This window comes from Rhineura floridana, chromosome 1 (assembly GCF_030035675.1).
Source record: "Rhineura floridana isolate rRhiFlo1 chromosome 1, rRhiFlo1.hap2, whole genome shotgun sequence".
NCBI classification, from domain to species: Eukaryota; Metazoa; Chordata; class Lepidosauria; order Squamata; family Rhineuridae; genus Rhineura; species Rhineura floridana.
Window position 1 is genome coordinate 299,694,324 of NC_084480.1, and position 18,729 is coordinate 299,713,052.

The 18,729-nt window shown below is 43.7% G+C and overlaps 1 protein-coding gene across 8 annotated transcripts in view; it reads right to left on the reverse strand.

Annotated features, from left to right (window-relative positions):
- Positions 1–18,729, reverse strand: part of SAMD12 (sterile alpha motif domain containing 12) — a 321,606-nt gene that overhangs the window by 86,196 nt on the left and 216,681 nt on the right. For 2 of the 8 annotated variants that reach the window (XM_061605569.1, XM_061605578.1), the window contains exon 5: positions 14,556–15,059. The exons of 4 other annotated variants lie outside the window; for them this stretch is intronic. In XM_061605569.1, coding sequence (XP_061461553.1) covers positions 15,012–15,059 — 48 coding nt within the window. In that variant the 3' untranslated portion in view covers positions 14,556–15,011. Of the gene's footprint in view, positions 1–7,033; positions 7,259–14,555; positions 15,060–18,729 lie in introns of those variants that run through there. 2 more of the 8 variants (XM_061605588.1, XM_061605539.1) reach the window with 2 other exon arrangements.

Below are 18,729 nucleotides of genomic sequence, written 5' to 3' on the forward strand. Positions count from 1 at the left end.
TTAGTAAGGCTGAGAGTTCTTGAGGCACTTTAGAGGCTAACAGGTATTGTGGCACAAGCCTCTGGTGGTCTAGAGGAGGACCATAGCTCAGTGGTAGAGTATCTGCTCTGAACACAGAAGGTCCTAGGTTCACACTCCAACATCTCCAGGTAGGGCTGGGAGAGACACCTGTCTGAAATCTAAGAGAGACGCTGCCAGCCAATGTGGACAGCACTGAGCGAAGTAGATCAATGGCAGTGTCCTGTGTTTTTAGAACTCATTGCTTCAGACATGAGTAATCTCTCTTCAACAAAAGTTTGTTGCCACACTGAATTTGTTAGTCTTTAACAAAGTAAACAGGGTCCTGTGGCACCTTCAGAATCCAAAAGATAAGAGTTTAAAATCATGCGAGATTCTGTGGGGCCAGGTGATGAGGAATCTCAAAGCAATTCGGGTGCCTGTGGCATGACCAAGGTCACACAGCATCACGATCGCAACTCATGTTTGTCAAAGGACAGTTTGCTGTGTGCCTCCTCCTCCTCTAACCTTCTGTGCTTGCTCTAGATGCATCCTTAAGAAGACTCAACAGAAGGTAAAATGCTCCCGTGATGCCTATTCTTTGAAAAGCCTTTTTGTAAAAATAAAAAAATTAAAATCTACTGCATGCCTCAGAGCTACAAACAAATGAGGCATGGAGGTTTCTCCTAGATTTAAATGTTCAGTTCAAAAAGTCTTCCCAAGGCCTTCCTCCAGCTCCCTTCTGCCTCACACATGTTACCTGAAAGCTCCCTGCATAGCATAAATCCTGAAGAATTTACAGCCACATCTGCTGAAGAACAATCCCTTGAGTGGGGGAGGGGGAGGACAAATCGGTTGATCTTGAAGCAGTAGCACATTAAATGAATGAAACTAAGTGGCGTTCACTCTGCCACGCTCCTTTTCCTAAAAGCCCAACTTGCTCCTCTCATTTTTCCCAAAATCTCCAAGATTTGCCCTTGTCTATTCTTTGGTCACTGCTCACTGTCACATTCCACACAAAAGCATCACGTTTCTCATCTTTACCTTTGATGTTTCTCACTTCTGTATTCCTGATTGTCCAACTCTTGCCTGCACTCACAGGGCAGATATTCAAATACACTCTTGCACGAGCGGAACAACTTCAGCTAGCATGAGGGCATTCATCCCCCTCCTTCCCCCGTGCGCACTCCACATTGTCCCCAAATCTGCTCTGGAGTATTTGGTGAACTCTCAATACAGATTTAGGGGGCATGTGGGGAGAGGAGAGGGGAAGAATGTTCCAATCAGCAAGGAATGTTCAACTTAGTGTGACAATGAATACCACCCACATCTCATTCTCTGGGCCAGATCTCACACCTGACAGCTCTCACATGGTCATATCCTGCAGGGATTACTGGCATGCTGACAGCCCAGATTATATGAAATGGTACCTTTGCAGTTGCTGCAATCATAGAATCATAGAGTCAGAAGGGGCCTATAAGGCCATCAAGTCCAACCCCCTGCTCAATGCAGGAATCCAAATGAAAGCATTCCCAACAGGTGGTTGTCCAGCTGCCTCTTGAAAGCCTCCAGTGTTGGAGCACCCACCACCTCTCTAGGTAATTGGTCCCATTGTCGTACTGCTCTAACAATTAGGAGGTTTTTCCTCAAGTTCAGTCGAAATCTGGCTTCCTGAAACTTGAGCCCATTATTCTGCGTCCTGTGCTCTGGGACAATTGAGAAGAGATTCTGGCCCTCCTTTGCGTGATGACCTTTCATGTACTTGAAAAGTGCTATCATATCTCCCCTCACTCTTCTCTTCTCCAGGCTAAGTATGCCCAGTTCTTTCAGACTCTCCTCATAGGGCTTTGTTTCCAGTCCCAATCATCCTTGTTGCCCTCCTCTGAACCTGTTCCAGTTTGTCTGCATCCTTCTTAAAGTGCAGTGTCCAGACTGGACGTAGTACTCAAGATGAGGCCTAACCAGTGCTGAATAGAGGGGAACCAATACTTCACGCGATTTGGAAACTATGCTTCTGTTAATGCAGCCTAAAATAGCGGTTGCTTTTATTGTAGCCACATCACACTGTTCACACATATTCAGCTTGTGATCAACAACAATCCCAAGATCCTTGTCTCATGTAGTATTACTGAGTCAAGAATCCCCCATCTAACTATACATTTTGTTTCTTTTCCCTAGGTGTAGAACTTTGCACTTATCCCTGTTAAGTTTCATTCTGTTGTTTTCAGCCCAATGCTCCAGCCTATCAAAGTCACTTTGAATTTGGTTTCCGTCTTCCAGGGTAGTTAGCTATCCCTCCCAATTTGATAAACATTTGATAAAATTTGATAAGCATTCCCTGCACCTCCTCATCGGTCATTAATGAAAATGCTGAAGAGCACTGGGCGCAGGACCAAGCCCTACGGTACTCCGCTCGTTACCTCCCCCCAGTTTGAGAAGGAACCACTGAGAAGCACTCTTTGAGTATGATTCTGTAGTCAGCTGTGGATCCACCTGATAGTTCCATCCACCCACATTTAGCTATCTTGTTAAGCAGAATATCATGGGAGTTTGTCAAAAGCTTTGCTGAAGCTGAGAAATATTTTGTCCACAGCATTCCCACAGTCTTCCACGGAGGAGGTTACCCGATCAAAAAATGAGATAGATTAGTTTGGCAGGATTTGTTCTTGATAAATCCATGTTGGATTTATGTAATCACTGCATTGTTTATCCATGTAATCATGCATTGTTTTCAAGATGCTTACAGACTGACTGCTTTACATTCTGTTCCAGAATTTTCCTAGGGATAGATGTCAGGCTGACTGGTCTGTAGTTCCCCGGTTCCTCCTTTTTGCCCTTTTAGGAGATAGGGACAATATTAGCCCTCTTCCATTCATCCAGCACTTCACCCATTCTCCATGATTTCGCAAAGATAACAGACAGTGGTTCCAAGAGTTCTTCAGCCAGTTCCTTCAATACTCTAGGATGCAGTTCATCGGTCTCTGGAGATTTACACTTGTTCAAAGTCATTAGGTATTCCTTGACCATTTTCTATCAATTTCAAGCTGCAACTTCAGGTTTCCCAGGAGGGCCATAGACCCTTTTTTGGGAGAAGACTGAATCAAAGTAGAAATTGAACACTTCTGTCTTTTCTTTGTCATCTGTTATTATTTTGCTATCTTCATTGGTAGCTGCACCACCATTTCTTTTCTCTGTCTTTTACCATGGATGTACCTGAAGAAGCTTTGTTGTTGCTTTTGGCATCTCTTGCTAACCTCACCTCATTCTCAGCTTTAGCCTTCCTGACGCCATCCCTGCAATTCTGAGCTACCTGTTTGTACTCTTTCTTTGTCATCTGGCCTTCCTTCCACTTCCTGTATGTGTCCTTTTTTGTTTTCAGGTCATCTCTAAGCTTGTGAAGTCACACTGGCTTCTTCTGCTGTCATCCTCCTTTTTTCCTTGTTGGAATTGCTTGCCATTGCGCTTTTAGAATTTCCTTTTTTAGAAACTCCTACCCATCTTGGACTCCTTTTCTCATTAGGGTCGCTTGCCACGGAACCTTACCTACCATTGTTCTGAATTTATTAAAATCACATTTCCTGAAGTCCAGGGTACGCATATGACTACCCTCAGCTTTTGCTTCCTTTAAAATCAAGAACTCTAGTATAGCGTGGTCACTTTCCCCAGAGTTCCCATAACTGCCACTTCATCCACCAAGTCGTCTCTATTAAAATCAAGTCAAGGACAGCTGATCCTCTGGCTGCTTCCTCCACTTTCTGTAGGAGAAAGTTATCACCAACACAAGTCAGGAATTTCTGGCAGAATTTGTTTTCCAACAGATATTGGGGTGACTGAAGTCCACTATTACTACTACATCATGCCTCCTCAAAACACTGGCAATTTGCATTTCAAACGTTTCATATCTGTCTTCTCCTTGATTGGGTGGTTGGTAGTAGACTCCACCCACCATGTTCGTTTTACTCCTTGCCCCATTTATTTTAATCTAGATACTCTCAGTGGAGCTACCAAGTTCATCCTCCTGTATTTCTGTGCAGGGACATATATTTTTAACATATAGCACTACTCCACCTCCCTTTCTATTCCTTCTGTTCTTTTTGAACATGTTTTGTCCTTCAGTTGCTGTATTCCAATTGTGAGAGTCATCTCACCAAGTTTCAGTTATACCTATCAAGACGTATTTACACTCCTGTATCAAGAGTTCAGGTTCGTCCTGTTTGTTTTCCATACTCCGGGCATTAGTATATAGACATCGAAGACCATGTGATTTATGGCCTGGCTTACTTCCTACATTTTTATGAAGACTATTACTGGGCCCCATTAGAGCTGTTCTCATGGTTCCTGTTACTGTACACAAGCCTTTGTTAGTCATTACTGCCAAGTGTACATCTCCCTCCCCCTTAGGATTCAGTTTAAAGCTCTCCTGATGAGGTTCTCCATGCTACGGCCAAACACATTCTTCCCAGTCCTTGTGAGGTGCAACCCATCACTTGCCAGCAGTCCATCTTCCATGAAGTGTAGCCCGTGGTCCCAGAATCCAAATCTCTTTCATCGGCACCACCTTCATAGCCAGTCATTCACCTGGAGTTTCTTTCTTTCCCTTTCTACTTCTCTTCTAAGTACCGGAACGATGAATGAGAAATCTATCTGGGCCCCAAAGTCCTTGAGTTTATGGATGAGAAGAAAGGGATACCTGTCAGTGGGCTTTACAAGTGATGGCAACCCTTCCGTCACATCTCTAATCCATCCTCCAGGGACACAGCATACCTGGCAAGTCCATGGATCTTCTCAGCATACTTGGGTTTCATTCCCATGCGGTAGGGAGCCTCGCATTACTACTACCACTATTCTCTTCTTCTTGTTGTGGGGCATTGTTTCATTGCCTCTGCTTGACTGAGCTTCAGCCTGTTGCTCGCTGTCACATGGGGTCCCCTGTAATTCTGCAGTCCCCTGCAGACTATAGTCTCATCCTCAGTTTGCCTGGAAGCAGTTCTGTAGTTCCACCAGTGAAGGGTATCTTCTAGCTCTTCTATTCCTAATTGTCATCTTTTTTCACGGAGTTTCCTCCACTTCGTTGTTGCTCTGCACAACAGTCTCTTCTTCTGCTTCAACATGCTGTTGTTCTTCCACCTCCTGTACTTCTCTTTGCTGTTGTTGTTCCAGCGTTCTATCTAAGAATTCTTCATCTTCACTTATACCCTTCAGTGTGGCCACCCACTGTTCCAGGCTCCTCAACTTTTCTTCCAACAGTGCCACCAGCTTAGACTTTTTGTATTTGTGTGCCATGTTGTTCACAGGCAAGAAAAAAATCATGGCACACGCCTTGCAGGTCACCACCAGTAGAGTGTCCTTCCCATCCATACTGCCTTTTCTTTCTTTCTTTCTGCTTGTATTTTAATGACCTTTGCTTTGTTCTCTCCTCCTTCAGGGTAAACAGGAGAGTCCCACTGGTATGTAGTGCACCGTACAAGAACATTTTTTAAATGGACCTCCCCTTTGACCTCCCCCGCCAAACTCCTGTTAGCTCTCCATGTTCGCTCGCTCTCTGAGAGCTGATTCACTTGTATATCCTCTGGGGCAGCTGACACATCTCCCTCTGTTCTGCTCAGTTAGGAATCAGGAAACAGAATTTACGCCATCTCTGCAACTCGAAAACAAGTTTCCACAACAATGCCAACTGCAACAGTTGAATGTACAGTTCTTGTGCAGTTCTAAAAGTTCACACATTATTTCTTAAGACTGTAACCCTATGCACATCCAACTCCCATCAGCCCCAGCCAGCATGGTCAATTGGCGTTGGTGTCCAACATCTCCATTCCTTGTTTATATAACTGTTCTTCCACCTTCACTATCTCAGTTAGGAGGTGACCATGAACTACCTATCTCCATGTTCCATAGTGTCCTGCTGAGTTCTCAGGTACTAATGAACCCTGAAAAGAAGTAGTAGAAGCTTCAGAAAGCAACTAATAGGCAGGGGTGTAGTTGTCCGGGGTCTTGGGAGGAGTCTTAGACCCCTTACTGGGCTCCTACTGGGTGGAAGGGGGGATATAAATCAAATAATACATAAATAGTGTTTTGGGAGACAGGTCCCAGCAGGGTGCCTATGTCTTAAAGGTCCTATGAGCCAATAAGCATGCAAGGGAAGTGTTAGCCACTGAGAAGAGTCTTCTAACTTGTTTGTCGTTTCCTGCTGATTGCAGCCAATCAGAGTGAAAGGAGTTGTTCTGCCCACAGTGTGAGACACGAGACGGAGGCGAGACTGGAATTAATTCCTGTTTTATTAGAGTAACGGTTACGTCAAAGGCAGTGCGTTTCATAAACTTAGCTGTGCTAACTCACTACAGTCCCTAACTAAGCTACCTAGGCATACTCTGCAGCGTGTGAAGAAAGTTGACTCAGCAACCAAGTCAGGGGGGCGCCGCCTTAAGTAGGAAAGGTCTTCGCTCTTAATCTCTGACTCCTGCAAAGTCCCACCTTCTCGCCGACCCACTTCTCACGGTGTCTCATGCGGGGTGAAGGTGGGCGAGCCTCTGCCGGCTCCTCTGACAGTACAGGCTCGATAGGTGCCGGCTCAGCTTCAGGAGGCAGGGAAGCGTTTGAAGTGCCAGGTGGGGAGTCCTGGGGGGGGTGGAGTTGGCACACGCGCCAGGTCATCCCGCAACATCTCTGTTGGGGCATCTGTAGGTGAAGTGAGGTCTGCTTTGGCGGGGGGACTGTCCATGGGAACTGGCAGACTGTCAACTACAACCCCTCCTTCATTGTACTCGAAAGCCTCATCTACCTCCGATTCCTCCCCTGCTCTATCTGAAAAGCTGGGGCTTGACCGACTCCCCTCCCTGATCCTCCTGGGAGAGCTGGGGCTCAACAGGAGTTCCTATTAGTTCCCAAAGGACAGTCAAATAGTGACAGTAATGAGAACCAGAAAGCAGTATTCAAGCCTGGCCAGATTATTCTATAATCTTAGAGGTTGTATAATCTTAGAAGGAGGTGTGGCTGCGACTATCATGAAGGCACCCTGCACTTCTGAATGTGCCACTATATTATTGCTACTGGGGAAAAGATAATATACGAGAGGATTGTGATAATTTAGTTCTGGTCTGCTCCTTTCTTCTCCATACATGGCAATCTCCTTCCTCCTGAAGGGTGGATGTGACTGGATCTTTGGGCAGGTGCAGATTGACTTTTCCCAGCTACCGGATCTATTCATTCAGGCTGAACGGCTATGCAGGTTTGGATATAATCTTCAATGCCAGGAAAGAAACAGCTGGAGTAGGAAAAGTAGATGATGAAGTCCCAGAACAAAGCATTACAAGCAGGAGCGCTGACTTAGCCTCCTGAGTATAATGGAGTTTAAGCGGGGCATCTCCTAATGTTAGAAAACAGGTGGAATTGTATAGAGAGATACAGTTTCGTGAAGCAGAAGGGCATCTCTTGTTCTTACAGTGCCCAAGGGATATATATGAGTCCATCCTGGTAATCTGCCAATCATTCTCCTGGGCAGACTTGGCATCACCACCCGGCAGGGTCCTCAGCTTCTCAAGAGCCTCTCCCCCCAAAAAACTCAAATTTGAGACTGAGTGATAGTTGTTTAAATTGGAATGATCACAGGATAGATGCTTTCAGAGTGCAGTCTCTTTGCTTAATACTACTCAGTGTGAAAGATTAAACAAGTACAGAGTAAGGCCCTACCCAGATGGGGACAGGGCGGGATGAGTTCTGCCGCCCTTTGTTTGATACCATATTGCCCTAGATCGGGGATGGGGAAACTTTTTCATTCTGAGGGCCACATCCCCTCATAGGCACCCTTCTGGGGGGCCGCATACCACTGGTGGGTGGGACCCAGTGCAAAACTGGGCAGAGCAATGGATGGGACTCTTCCCTTTTGTACACTCGGCAGCATTCCAACCATGCAAAAGTCATGAAGTTTCTACAGCCCTGCAACACACAGTTCTTCACCCAGGCAAGCAACAGGAATTATGACACTTCTCGGATGCATTACATTCAGGAAAAAGCACCGAAGGAGAGTGTGGCCTCTAGGAGGAGATGCAGTTTGGGGAGCACTGGAGGACAGTGGCTCCAATGTCAGTGGGGCAGCGAATCGCCTCCGGGTTTTAGTCCGAACTTTCTAGGAGCTGTCCAGGGTGCTGAAGATCCTTGAAAGTTCGGACTAAAAACCGGAGCAGATTCGCTGCCCCACTGACATCAGAGCCACCAGCCTCCACTGTTGCAGAAAGTCCCAGAGGCAAAATAGAGGAGTCTTGAGGGCTGCATTTGCACCCAGGTCTGAAGTTTTCCACTTCTGCCCTAGATGGAGTTGGATGAATGAGCTGGTTGTAAATTATGTGTAATGCCACCAAGGATCCTTTGTAGATCAGACTTTTGCTTTATGACAAGTAACTGGCTAGCGATTTGATCGGTGGAACTGGCTAAGGCCACATTTGCACCATATATTTATTCCATATTATTCCACTTTAAACAGGCATGACGTCCCCCAAAGAATCCTGGGAAGTGTAGTTTGTGATGGGTGCTGAGAGTTGTTAGGAGACCCCTGTTCCCCTTACAGACCTGCAGTTCCCAGAGATCCCTGGGAAGGGAGACTGATTGTTAAACCACTGAGAACTGTAGCTCTGTGAGGACAATAGGGGTCTCCTAACAACTCTCAGCACCCTTCACAAACTACCCTTCGCAGGATTCTTTGGGAGACGCTATGACTGTTTAAAGTGGAATAAATGTCTGGTGTGGATGTGGCCTAAGCGTGAAGGTATTATGCGGGAGAGTGCTAAGGATGCATTTGGGAGATATTATAAAGCAAAGTCTGGGTACAGCTTCTACTTCAGTGATTTTGGTAACCTGCTAATGATGTTTTAACTAACATGTGGGATTTTTATTGTCTTTTTGTGTTTGATTTTTACATTTTTTATGTTTAACAGCATCTTTTGGTTCACTGCTAATTTATGGTGTTTTAACAGTGGATCTTAATTGCATTTTTTGCATATGATTGTAATGTTCTATTCTGATATTTTGTAACATTGGATTTGTGGTGTTTTAAGATATGCTGTAAAATGCTTAGAGATTTTTTCCTGAAAATATAAGGTAGCATAGCAATGATCTAAATAAATAAATAAAAATCAGAGGGGAATCCACCTTCACTCAGTCCACTTGAACCAGAATGGAACCAGACTGCTGGCACTTAAAATTAAAAAGGTGGCAGAGCAGCTTTTAAACTGACTGAGGGGGGAAACCCGACAGGAGCTGAGAAAGGTCCGGTTCGGAATAAACCTCCCCCCTGGGATAAAAACCAAAGAAATGATGAAGTTTTAAAAGGGGTAGGCCTAGAAGTAGGCATTGTGAGAGCAGGGGCACAGGATATAAATTCAGAAGAGCAAAATTACCACAGGCCTAACCACAAGTGCCAAAGACACTTGAAGAGAGACACTGCTTACAAGTGCCTGTACGCTAATGCTAGGAGCCTGCGAACCAAGATGGGAGAACTGGAGTGCTTGGTCTTAGAGGAGAGCATTGATATAGTGAGCATAACCGAGACCTGGTGGAATGGAGAAAACCAGTGGGATACGGTTATCCCTGGATATAAACTATATCGGAAGGACAGGGAAGGACGTATTGGTGGCGGAGTCGCTCTATACGTGAAAGAAGGCATTGAACCCAGCAAGCTGGAAACCCCAAAAGAGGCAGACTCCTCCACAGAATCGTTGTGGGTGGTGATACCATGCCCCAGGAGGGACTTAATACTGGGAACCATCTATCGTCCCCCTGATCAAAATGCTCAGGGAGACCTTGAGATGAGATATGAAATTGAGGAAGCATCCAAACTAGGAAATGTGGTAGTAATGGGTGACTTCAACTACCCGGGCATAGACTGGCTGCATATGTGTTCCAGTCATGACAAAGAAGCAAAGTTTCTAGATATTCTAAATGACTATTCCCTAGACCAGTTGGTCATGGAACCGACCAGAGGGACGGCAACCCTGGACTTAATCCTCAGTGGGGACCAGGACCTGGTGCGAGATGTAAGTGTTGTCAAACCGATTGGGAGCAGTGACCACAGTGCTATTAAATTAAACATACATGTAACTGGCCAATTGCCAAGATAATCCAACACGGCCACATTTGACTTCAAAAGAGGAAACTTCACAAAAATGAGGGGATTGGTAAAAAGAAAGCTGAAAAACAAAGTCCAGAGGGTCACATCACTCGAAAATGCTTGGAAGTTGTTTAAAAACACTATATTAGAAGCTCAACTGGAGTGCATACTGCAGATCAGAAAAGGTACCGCCAGGGCCAAGAAGATGCCAGCATGGTTAACGAGCAAAGTCAAGGAAGCTCTTAGAGGCAAAAAGTCTTCCTTCAAAAAATGGAAGTCTTGTCCGAATGAAGAAAATAAAAAAGAACACAAACTCTGGCAAAAGAAATGCAAGAAGACAATAAGGGATGCTAAAAAAGAATTTGAGGAGCACATTGCTAAGAACATAAAAACCAACAACAAAAAATTCTATAAATACATTCAAAGCAGGAGACCATCTAGGGAGACGATTGGACCCTTGGATGATAAGGGAGTCAAAGGTGTACTAAAGAACGATAAGGAGATTGCAGAGAAGCTAAATGAATTCTTTGCATCTGTCTTCACAGTGGAAGATATAGGGCAGATCCCTGAACCTGAACTAACATTTGCAGGAAGGGATTCTGAGGAACTGAGACAAATAGTGGTAACGAGAGAGGAAGTTCTAAGCTTAATGGACAATATAAAAACTGACAAATCACCGGGCCCGGATGGCATCCACCCGACAGTTCTCAAAGAACTCAAAGGTGAAATTGCTGATCTGCTAACTAAAATATGTAACTTGTCCCTTGGGTCCTCCTCCGTGCCTGAGGACTGGAAAGTGGCAAATGTAACGCCAATCTTCAAAAAGGGATCCAGAGGGGATCCCGGAAATTACAGGCCAGTTAGCTTAACTTCTGTCCCTGGAAAACTGGTAGAAAGTATTATTAAAGCTAGATTAACCAAGCACATAGAAGAACAAGCCTTGCTGAAGCACAGCCAGCATGGCTTCTGCAAGGGAAAGTCCTGTCTCAGTAACCTATTAGAATTCTTTGAGAGTGTCAACAAGCATATACATAGAGGTGATCCAGTGGACATAGTGTACTTAGACTTTCAAAAAGCGTTTGACAAGGTACCTCACCAAAGGCTTCTGAGGAAGCTTAGCAGTCATGGAATAAGAGGAGAGGTCCTCTTGTGGATAAGGAATTGGTTAAGAAGCAGAAAGCAGAGAGTAGGAATAAACGGACAGTTCTCCCAATGGAGGGCTGTAGAAAGTGGAGTCCCTCAAGGATCGGTATTGGGACCTGTACTTTTCAACTTGTTCATTAATGACCTAGAATTAGGAGTGAGCAGTGAAGTGGCCAAGTTTGATGATGACACTAAATTGTTCAGGGTTGTTAAAACAAAAAGGGATTGCGAAGAGCTCCAAAAAGACCTCTCCAAACTGAGTGAATGGGCAGAAAAATGGCAAATGCAATTCAATATAAACAAGTGTAAAATTATGCATATTGGAGCAAAAAATCTGAATTTCACATATACGCTCATGGGGTCTGAACTGGCAATGACCGACCAGGAGAGAGACCTCGGGGTTGTAGTGGACAGCACGATGAAAATGTCGACCCAGTGTGCGGCAGCTGTGAAAAAGGCAAATTCCATGCTAGCGATAATTAGGAAAGGTATTGAAAATAAAACAGCCGATATCATAATGCCGTTGTATAAATCTATGGTGCGGCCGCATTTGGAATACTGTGTACAGTTCTGGTCGCCTCATCTCAAAAAGGATATTATAGAGTTGGAAAAGGTTCAGAGGAGGGCAACCAGAATGATCAAGGGGATGGAGCGACTCCCTTACGAGGAAAGGTTGCAGCATTTGGGGCTTTTTAGTTTAGAGAAAAGGCGGGTCAGAGGAGACATGATAGAAGTGTATAAAATTATGCATGGCATTGAGAAAGTGGATAGAGAAAAGTTCTTCTCCCTCTCTCATAATACTAGAACTCGTGGACATTCAAAGAAGCTGAATGTTGGAAGATTCAGGACAGACAAAAGGAAGTACTTCTTTACTCAGCGCATAGTTAAACTATGGAATTTGCTCCCACAAGATGCAGTAATGGCCACCAGCTTGGATGGCTTTAAAAGAAGATTAGACAAATTCATGGAGGACAGGGCTATCAATGGCTACTAGCCGTGATGGCTGTGCTCTGCCACCCTAGTCAGAGGCAGCATGCTTCTGAAAACCAGTTGCTGGAAGCCTCAGGAGGGGAGAGTGTTCTTGCACTCGGGTCCTGCTTGCGGGCTTCCCCCAGGCACCTGGTTGGCCACTGTGAGAACAGGATGCTGGACTAGATGGGCCACTGGCCTGATCCAGCAGGCTCTTCTTATGTTCTTATGTTCTTATGTTCATTACTGCCATGATCCAATCTTTTAGTCCTGTCCTGGCAGACTGAATAAGCCACAACTGGCATAGGTCCAGAGCAAATATGATAGGCCTCTTTTCTCCAAGAACTTTGTCCACATCCTCAGGTTGCACAAACCGAACAATACCCATAAAGCTGACTAGACAGAGCCCCCATAATCACCAGAAGGGATACAGTTACAACTATGGCATCTTGACTGGAGCAGATGCAAGCAAATTCTTGTTTTTTAAGGACTATGACAGACAATGCCTATCTTTACAGTAACACCAACTCCACCAAAATGAAAAAGGATATACCTGGAGGTATTCTCCCTCTAGTTTATTACAAAAACACATTGTGTTACCTAATTTGCTGGCTACATTTCCCACCACTCTCTGGCCAAATCGCTGTGGTGTGTCATAGCTAGTAGCCACCAGCCATCAAGAGCCTTTGAAAAAAGTCTCCTAGCTATTAATGTGCACTGAGGAAACTTCTTGAGCTATTAGGTCATCCTAAAACTAGACAAAAGGTCATCTCCTTAACTGATAGCCATTACACATTATACTGAGCCCAGGCTAAAAGGATCATTAGTCTGACACAGTATTTGACATGTTCTTACAACCTGAACTGCATGAGCAGTTGAGTTTAATATATTGTAGCTATACCAAAGAAGATCTAATGGCTAGAAACCAAAACTGACAAAGCTCATACTACTTTAGGCACTATTGAGCAGTTTCTTAGATTGATTGAACTTGTCAAAAATCTGGCAATTGAGCCTTACAAGCCTGGAGCCAGGTCAGGTCCATGGAAATGGCAGTAAAAATTAAATGACAATAAAACTTTATTTAAAGGAAGGCTAATGGTAAAGCAATTTGTATTTACACCTTTCCAGAATGCCCATATCATGTTCTAACAAATGTCAAGAAGAAAGAAAGGCAATTAGCCCAATTATCAGGTCTTTTTAAAATCCACTCAGAAATGCTTATCCGAGTTCCATAGTTCAAAGCTGGAGAGGCTATAGATGATTGTTATAGCACACATTTTGCCTGTATAAAGTCCCAGGTTAGTCTCTGGCATAATGGATCTTTGGTAGGAGACCATTCAGACCTTGCAGAGCAGCTACTAATCAGGGAGATAGCGCTGGCCTTAATGACATGAGTCATACTCAATAGTAAGGCAGTGTTAAGATCACTAATCAAGGCATCTCCTGGTCTGTGTAGCAGTGCTCCAACGGACACTCTATGTGGGGAGACTTGCTGGACTACATGTCCCATCATTCCTGACCACTGACCATGCTGGCTGGGGCTGTTGCAAGTTTAACAATATCTAGAGGCCTGCAGGTTCCCCACACCTACCACTCCGATCCCAGCATGGTACCTCTTTGCACCAGACATCTCTCTTTTTTTTTTACTGACCTGAACTGTCTGTAATGCTTACTAGCCAGGGCTGGGTCTTTGCTTGGACAACAGCCAGTCTTTGTCAGGGCCCAGCAGGCTTCAAAGAAATTGGTGCAATCCAGATGCGGCTGGTGGCTCCATGTCAGTGGGATCCCCTCCAGATTTTAGTCTGAATTTTCAAGGAGATGCACCTTGGACAGCTCCCTGAAAAGTCAGACTAAAATCTGGAGCGGATTCTACCGCTGTATTGACATGGAGCCACCAGCTTCCATTGGTGAGGTCCAAACAGGCTAGTGGTCAAGTTCTACAGAAGAAAGACAAGGAACCTATGGGCCAGAAGTGTGTGATACGGTCTAAGTTCACATCAACTCCATACATTTAAAGCACATTTAAAAGACATGGTTTCTCTCAAAAATTCCAAAGTCATTGCTATCAGTTCATATATGATATGTAATTGATTACATTTCCCTCCATTTGCATTGTGTTTCCTTTGCACTGAAATAAAGCCGCCCTGGGCTACTGCTGGGAGGAAGGGCGGGATACAAATAAATAAATAAATAAATAAATGGGTAGGATAATGTAATGACAATGTAAGTCACATAAATTTATTGTGTAATTTATGTAATTTACATAATTTATTATGTAATTTACGTAATTTATTACATAAATTTATTTATTACATAAATTAAGTATGTTATGTAAATTTGCCACAGGAAGACAAATAAAGTAGCTTTTGGCAGAAGATGAACTGCAATGGAATAGAAACAGTGCTGCAAGTGACTAACACAGGGCAGAATGGAAAACAATGCCTTCTTACCTCCCGACCCCAGACACAAACCAAGAGCCTGGGTTCAGATGACAGTGGCTGCAATCTCCTCTTTGGAAACTTGTATGCTTGCACATCCCTGATAAGCCATGTTTTGGCTTACTGTTACGTGAAACTGTGCCGTTGTCAGCTTTTCTACCTTTCTGCCCGCAGCCTTGTTTCAGGCTCTTTCAAATGGACTTCTCAGCCCAGCTCCTGGCCTGCATTTGACTTTGCCCTCAAACTGATCCTTTTGTGGGTGTGTCCCAGCAGTCAATACATTTCTGGTCGTACTCTTGCTGGGAATCATGTTTATGAAGCTTCTTTCCATGCTCAGCTGCTTAGGCCCTAGGGCTGCGCAGCAGCTACTTATAGGCACATTGTAACTGCTTCAAATCTGGGAAAGAGATCATCTACAAATGAAAAAAGGGAAGAAAATCCTTCAGTGCCTATACAAAGGAACATCCACAAACTGATATTTATTTATTTATTTATTAAATTTATTAGTCGCCCATCTGGCTGGCTGTTCAGCCACTCTGGGTGACGTACAAAATAAAAACATACAAATACATTAAAACATTAAAAATCTCAACAATAATAATAAAACCTAACCCACCCCAAAAGCCTGCCGGAAGAGCCAGGTCTTCAAGGCCAGGCGGACGCTCATCATAGAGAGGGCACGGCAGAGATCATTTGACAGACCTCTACCTTGAGGGTGCCTTCCACGCAAGAGACAAATGAATGATGGAAACTCTTTAGAATGTTATGTCAATTTTTTTAAGTCCTCGTTGATGGGTAGAGAATGTCACCTGTATTTTCAGACTCTATTATGCCTAAATGTGGCAAGGACCCCTGGAAAATAATAATCCCATTCCCCTTGCCAAATTAAACGTTTACTCTTTGGGTAGCACTATACATAATTATGTGTTGCATTTGTCTCCAGCTTTGCATAGTATTAGTCAGCACACTGGCACACTGTTTATCGGTACTAATTGCAGCTACAATCTTGTCATCAATAGATCTGATTGACATCAATAGGAAATAATTGCAAGGAACACAATAAAGCCAGATCTTTTGGATCTTGGTAGTGTGTTCAGCTGTTAATCTGTGTTCTTTCCCTGTACAACACAAAAGCCTAAACAGTTAAGAATAGAGCACATTAGATTTGCCCCAAGAGAGGATGTTGCTGTTGGTTTTTCCTACAAAGGAGAACTCCCCCCACACCTTTGCCCTCTTTTGCTGGAACTGATTCATTTATTTATCTTCTAAACTCCTCTTCCTTACATCAGATTAAAACAGCGCTGAAAAGAATGTCTGAAGTGAACTTCAACTAACCGCTCTGAGAAGTTGGGACACAACAATGTTTATTGTCCAAATTCTAAACCCCGTATTGCTCAAGCTTCAGGAATCTAATGTAGCTTGTTTAGTCAGTCACTGAGTCGAGTTCTACAGATAGGGTAGGAGGAGTTGGCAGAGCAGACTGTACCCCTTCAGACTGCAGGTGGTAAAGACCACATTTAATGCTCCCCTCCGTAAGAATCTCCCTGCAAGCTAGAACTCGTCTGCCTAGTCTGCAAGTTTCCAACATGCAGCTGGAGAGGAAGAATCCAGCCCAGTCCTTGTCCTATTGTGCTACCTTTCCACTTGCAGGGAGATTTTCACATTTAAAAATGTATCCATGTAGATAGCAGGCAGATGTAGGAAGACAGAAAGAAAAGAGGTGGTACACAGAAGGAGGTGGACCACAGGGAGAACTGGCTAGCCTGGATGGGGAAAGGGGACTGCCTAAATTGAGAGACAAAAAGAGTGGAAGTGAGTGATTGGAGAATTGGGCTGCTTTGCATCAGCCTTCCTCAATCTGATGCCTTCCAGTTATTGTTAGACTGCAGTTCCCACCCAGCAAGGCCAATGGTGATGGGTGATGGGAGCTGGAGTCTAAAACATCTGGAGTTTGGAAGGGCCATAACTCAGTAGTAGAATATCTGCTTTGAATGCAGAAGGCCCGAGGTTCAATCCCCAGCATCTCCAAGTAGGGCTGGGACAGAATCCTGTCTGATATCCTGGAGAGCCACTGCCAGTCAGTGTAGACAATACTGAGCTAAAAGGACTAAGGTTCTGTATAAGGCAGCTTCCTATGTTTCTATAGAGTGCCATTTTGTCAGAAACATGGGACAATAGCTAGAGTATCTGTGGAATGTGCTTCCCAGTGAGGTCTGCCTGACACCTTCATTGACATCTTTTTGGTGCCAGGCAGACTTATCTGTTCCCCCGGGGCGTCTGATAGACTGAAATGATGTTGTTTGTATTAGTGTGCTGCCAAAGCTCGCTGTGGCTGTATGGGATGTGTGTTGTTTTATTATTTTGTTTTTATGGTATGGTGTATTAGCTTTTGTTTTTAACAGTGTTGTAAGTCACAAGCGACTAATAAATAATAGCAGGCCAAGTAAAAGCAGAAGAACATTTAAATTGCCACACAGGATTCTAAGAGGATACTATGGCCACCATGCATCAGAGAGAGCCATTTATTTATTTATTTATTTATTTATTTATTTTGTATCCCGCCCTTCCTCCCAGCAGGCGCCCAGGGCGGCAAACAAAGCACCAAAAAAAAACTTTAAAACTTCATAAAAACAGATCTTAAAATACATTAATACAAAACAGCATTAAAAACAATTAAAAATGTATATGTATAACTATAGTAATTAAAACAAGGGGGGCAGCTATTGCATCCAGTTAGTGCCCTTGCACAAATGCAATGGCTTTTGATCCAGTGCCCTTGCACAAGTGCAATGGCTTCCATCCATTGGAAGAGGAAGAGGGGATTCTCTTCCTCCCTGCCGCTCCAAGGGCACCCTGGAAATCTGTCCAGGCAGCTGCAGCTGGATGCTGCAGGGAGAAATCAGCAAGAATCGCCTCCCCTCTTCCTCTATTAGCAGAACAGAAACAGCAGTAGTAGGAGGACCAACTGGATTCAGCCCTGAAGTCTCACTGTGTAAATGCAATAAGCCCTTGGATGTTTTCCTTGTTCTGAACTAATGACACTGTGAATGGCTGGATGGTTTTTGATTTGTCAGAGCAAAAGGTGGCAAGCCTGCTACATGTGGCAGATCAGCAATGGAGGCCTTCTCACCTGCCTATCTGTAAGCAGTTAGGTTGGCAGGCACCAGGGAGAGGTCCTTTTCTGCAGTGACTCCATGCCTTTGGAATGCATTACCATCTGGAGCATCCATAGGGCCCCATCATCACAGGTCTTTAGGAAAGTCCTCAATCCCCATTTCTTCTCTTTGGATTGTTCTTGAGTTTATTTATTTATTTTATTTTATTTATTGAAAATATTTCGATCCCACCCTTCTACCCTATAATAGGGCACACAGGGCGGCTTACAAAAGTAAAATCGCACACGTACATAATAAAATGGTAAACAATAAAATTGTAAGCAATAAAATCACAAAAACATTAAAATAAATTAAAATACATAAAATACAATTAAAATACATAAAATACAATACAATATGCATACTATATATATATTGTATATGTATTGTATTTGTTGTGTTTGACTGGACTGTTCAGAGCTTTTAGCTACATTTTTGTCAATATTTTTGAGCTGGATGTTTTAATTCCAGTCTTGCCCTAACAATCTTTAGCATATGGTGGGCACAGCAAAAGCCTTCCCCTGTTTGGCACTAGGGATGGGGGAGAAATTCAATTCAGTTAGCATTTAAAGCCAAATCTATCAAATTCTCAGTTTCCAAACCAATATAAAAACCAAAACACAAGCATCCTTTGAAATTTGCGCGTATCGGAATTTTTCAGTGCAGTTCTCCAATCAACCAATGTTTACAAAAATACATGTATTAGGGGAACATGTGCGTAAAAGTGAACACATTAGTGAAAATAACAAAAAATGCATTCTATTAGGATAAATTACTTGCAAAATCGTGTACATCAGTCAAAATTGCATACAAAAAATGTTTACTGTGAGAAATTTGCACTAAAATGCTGAAGTATTTTCATGAGGATCCCCCCCACAACATTGCAAATTGCTGCAGAAATGTGGAGAATTGAATTTAAGATTGGAAA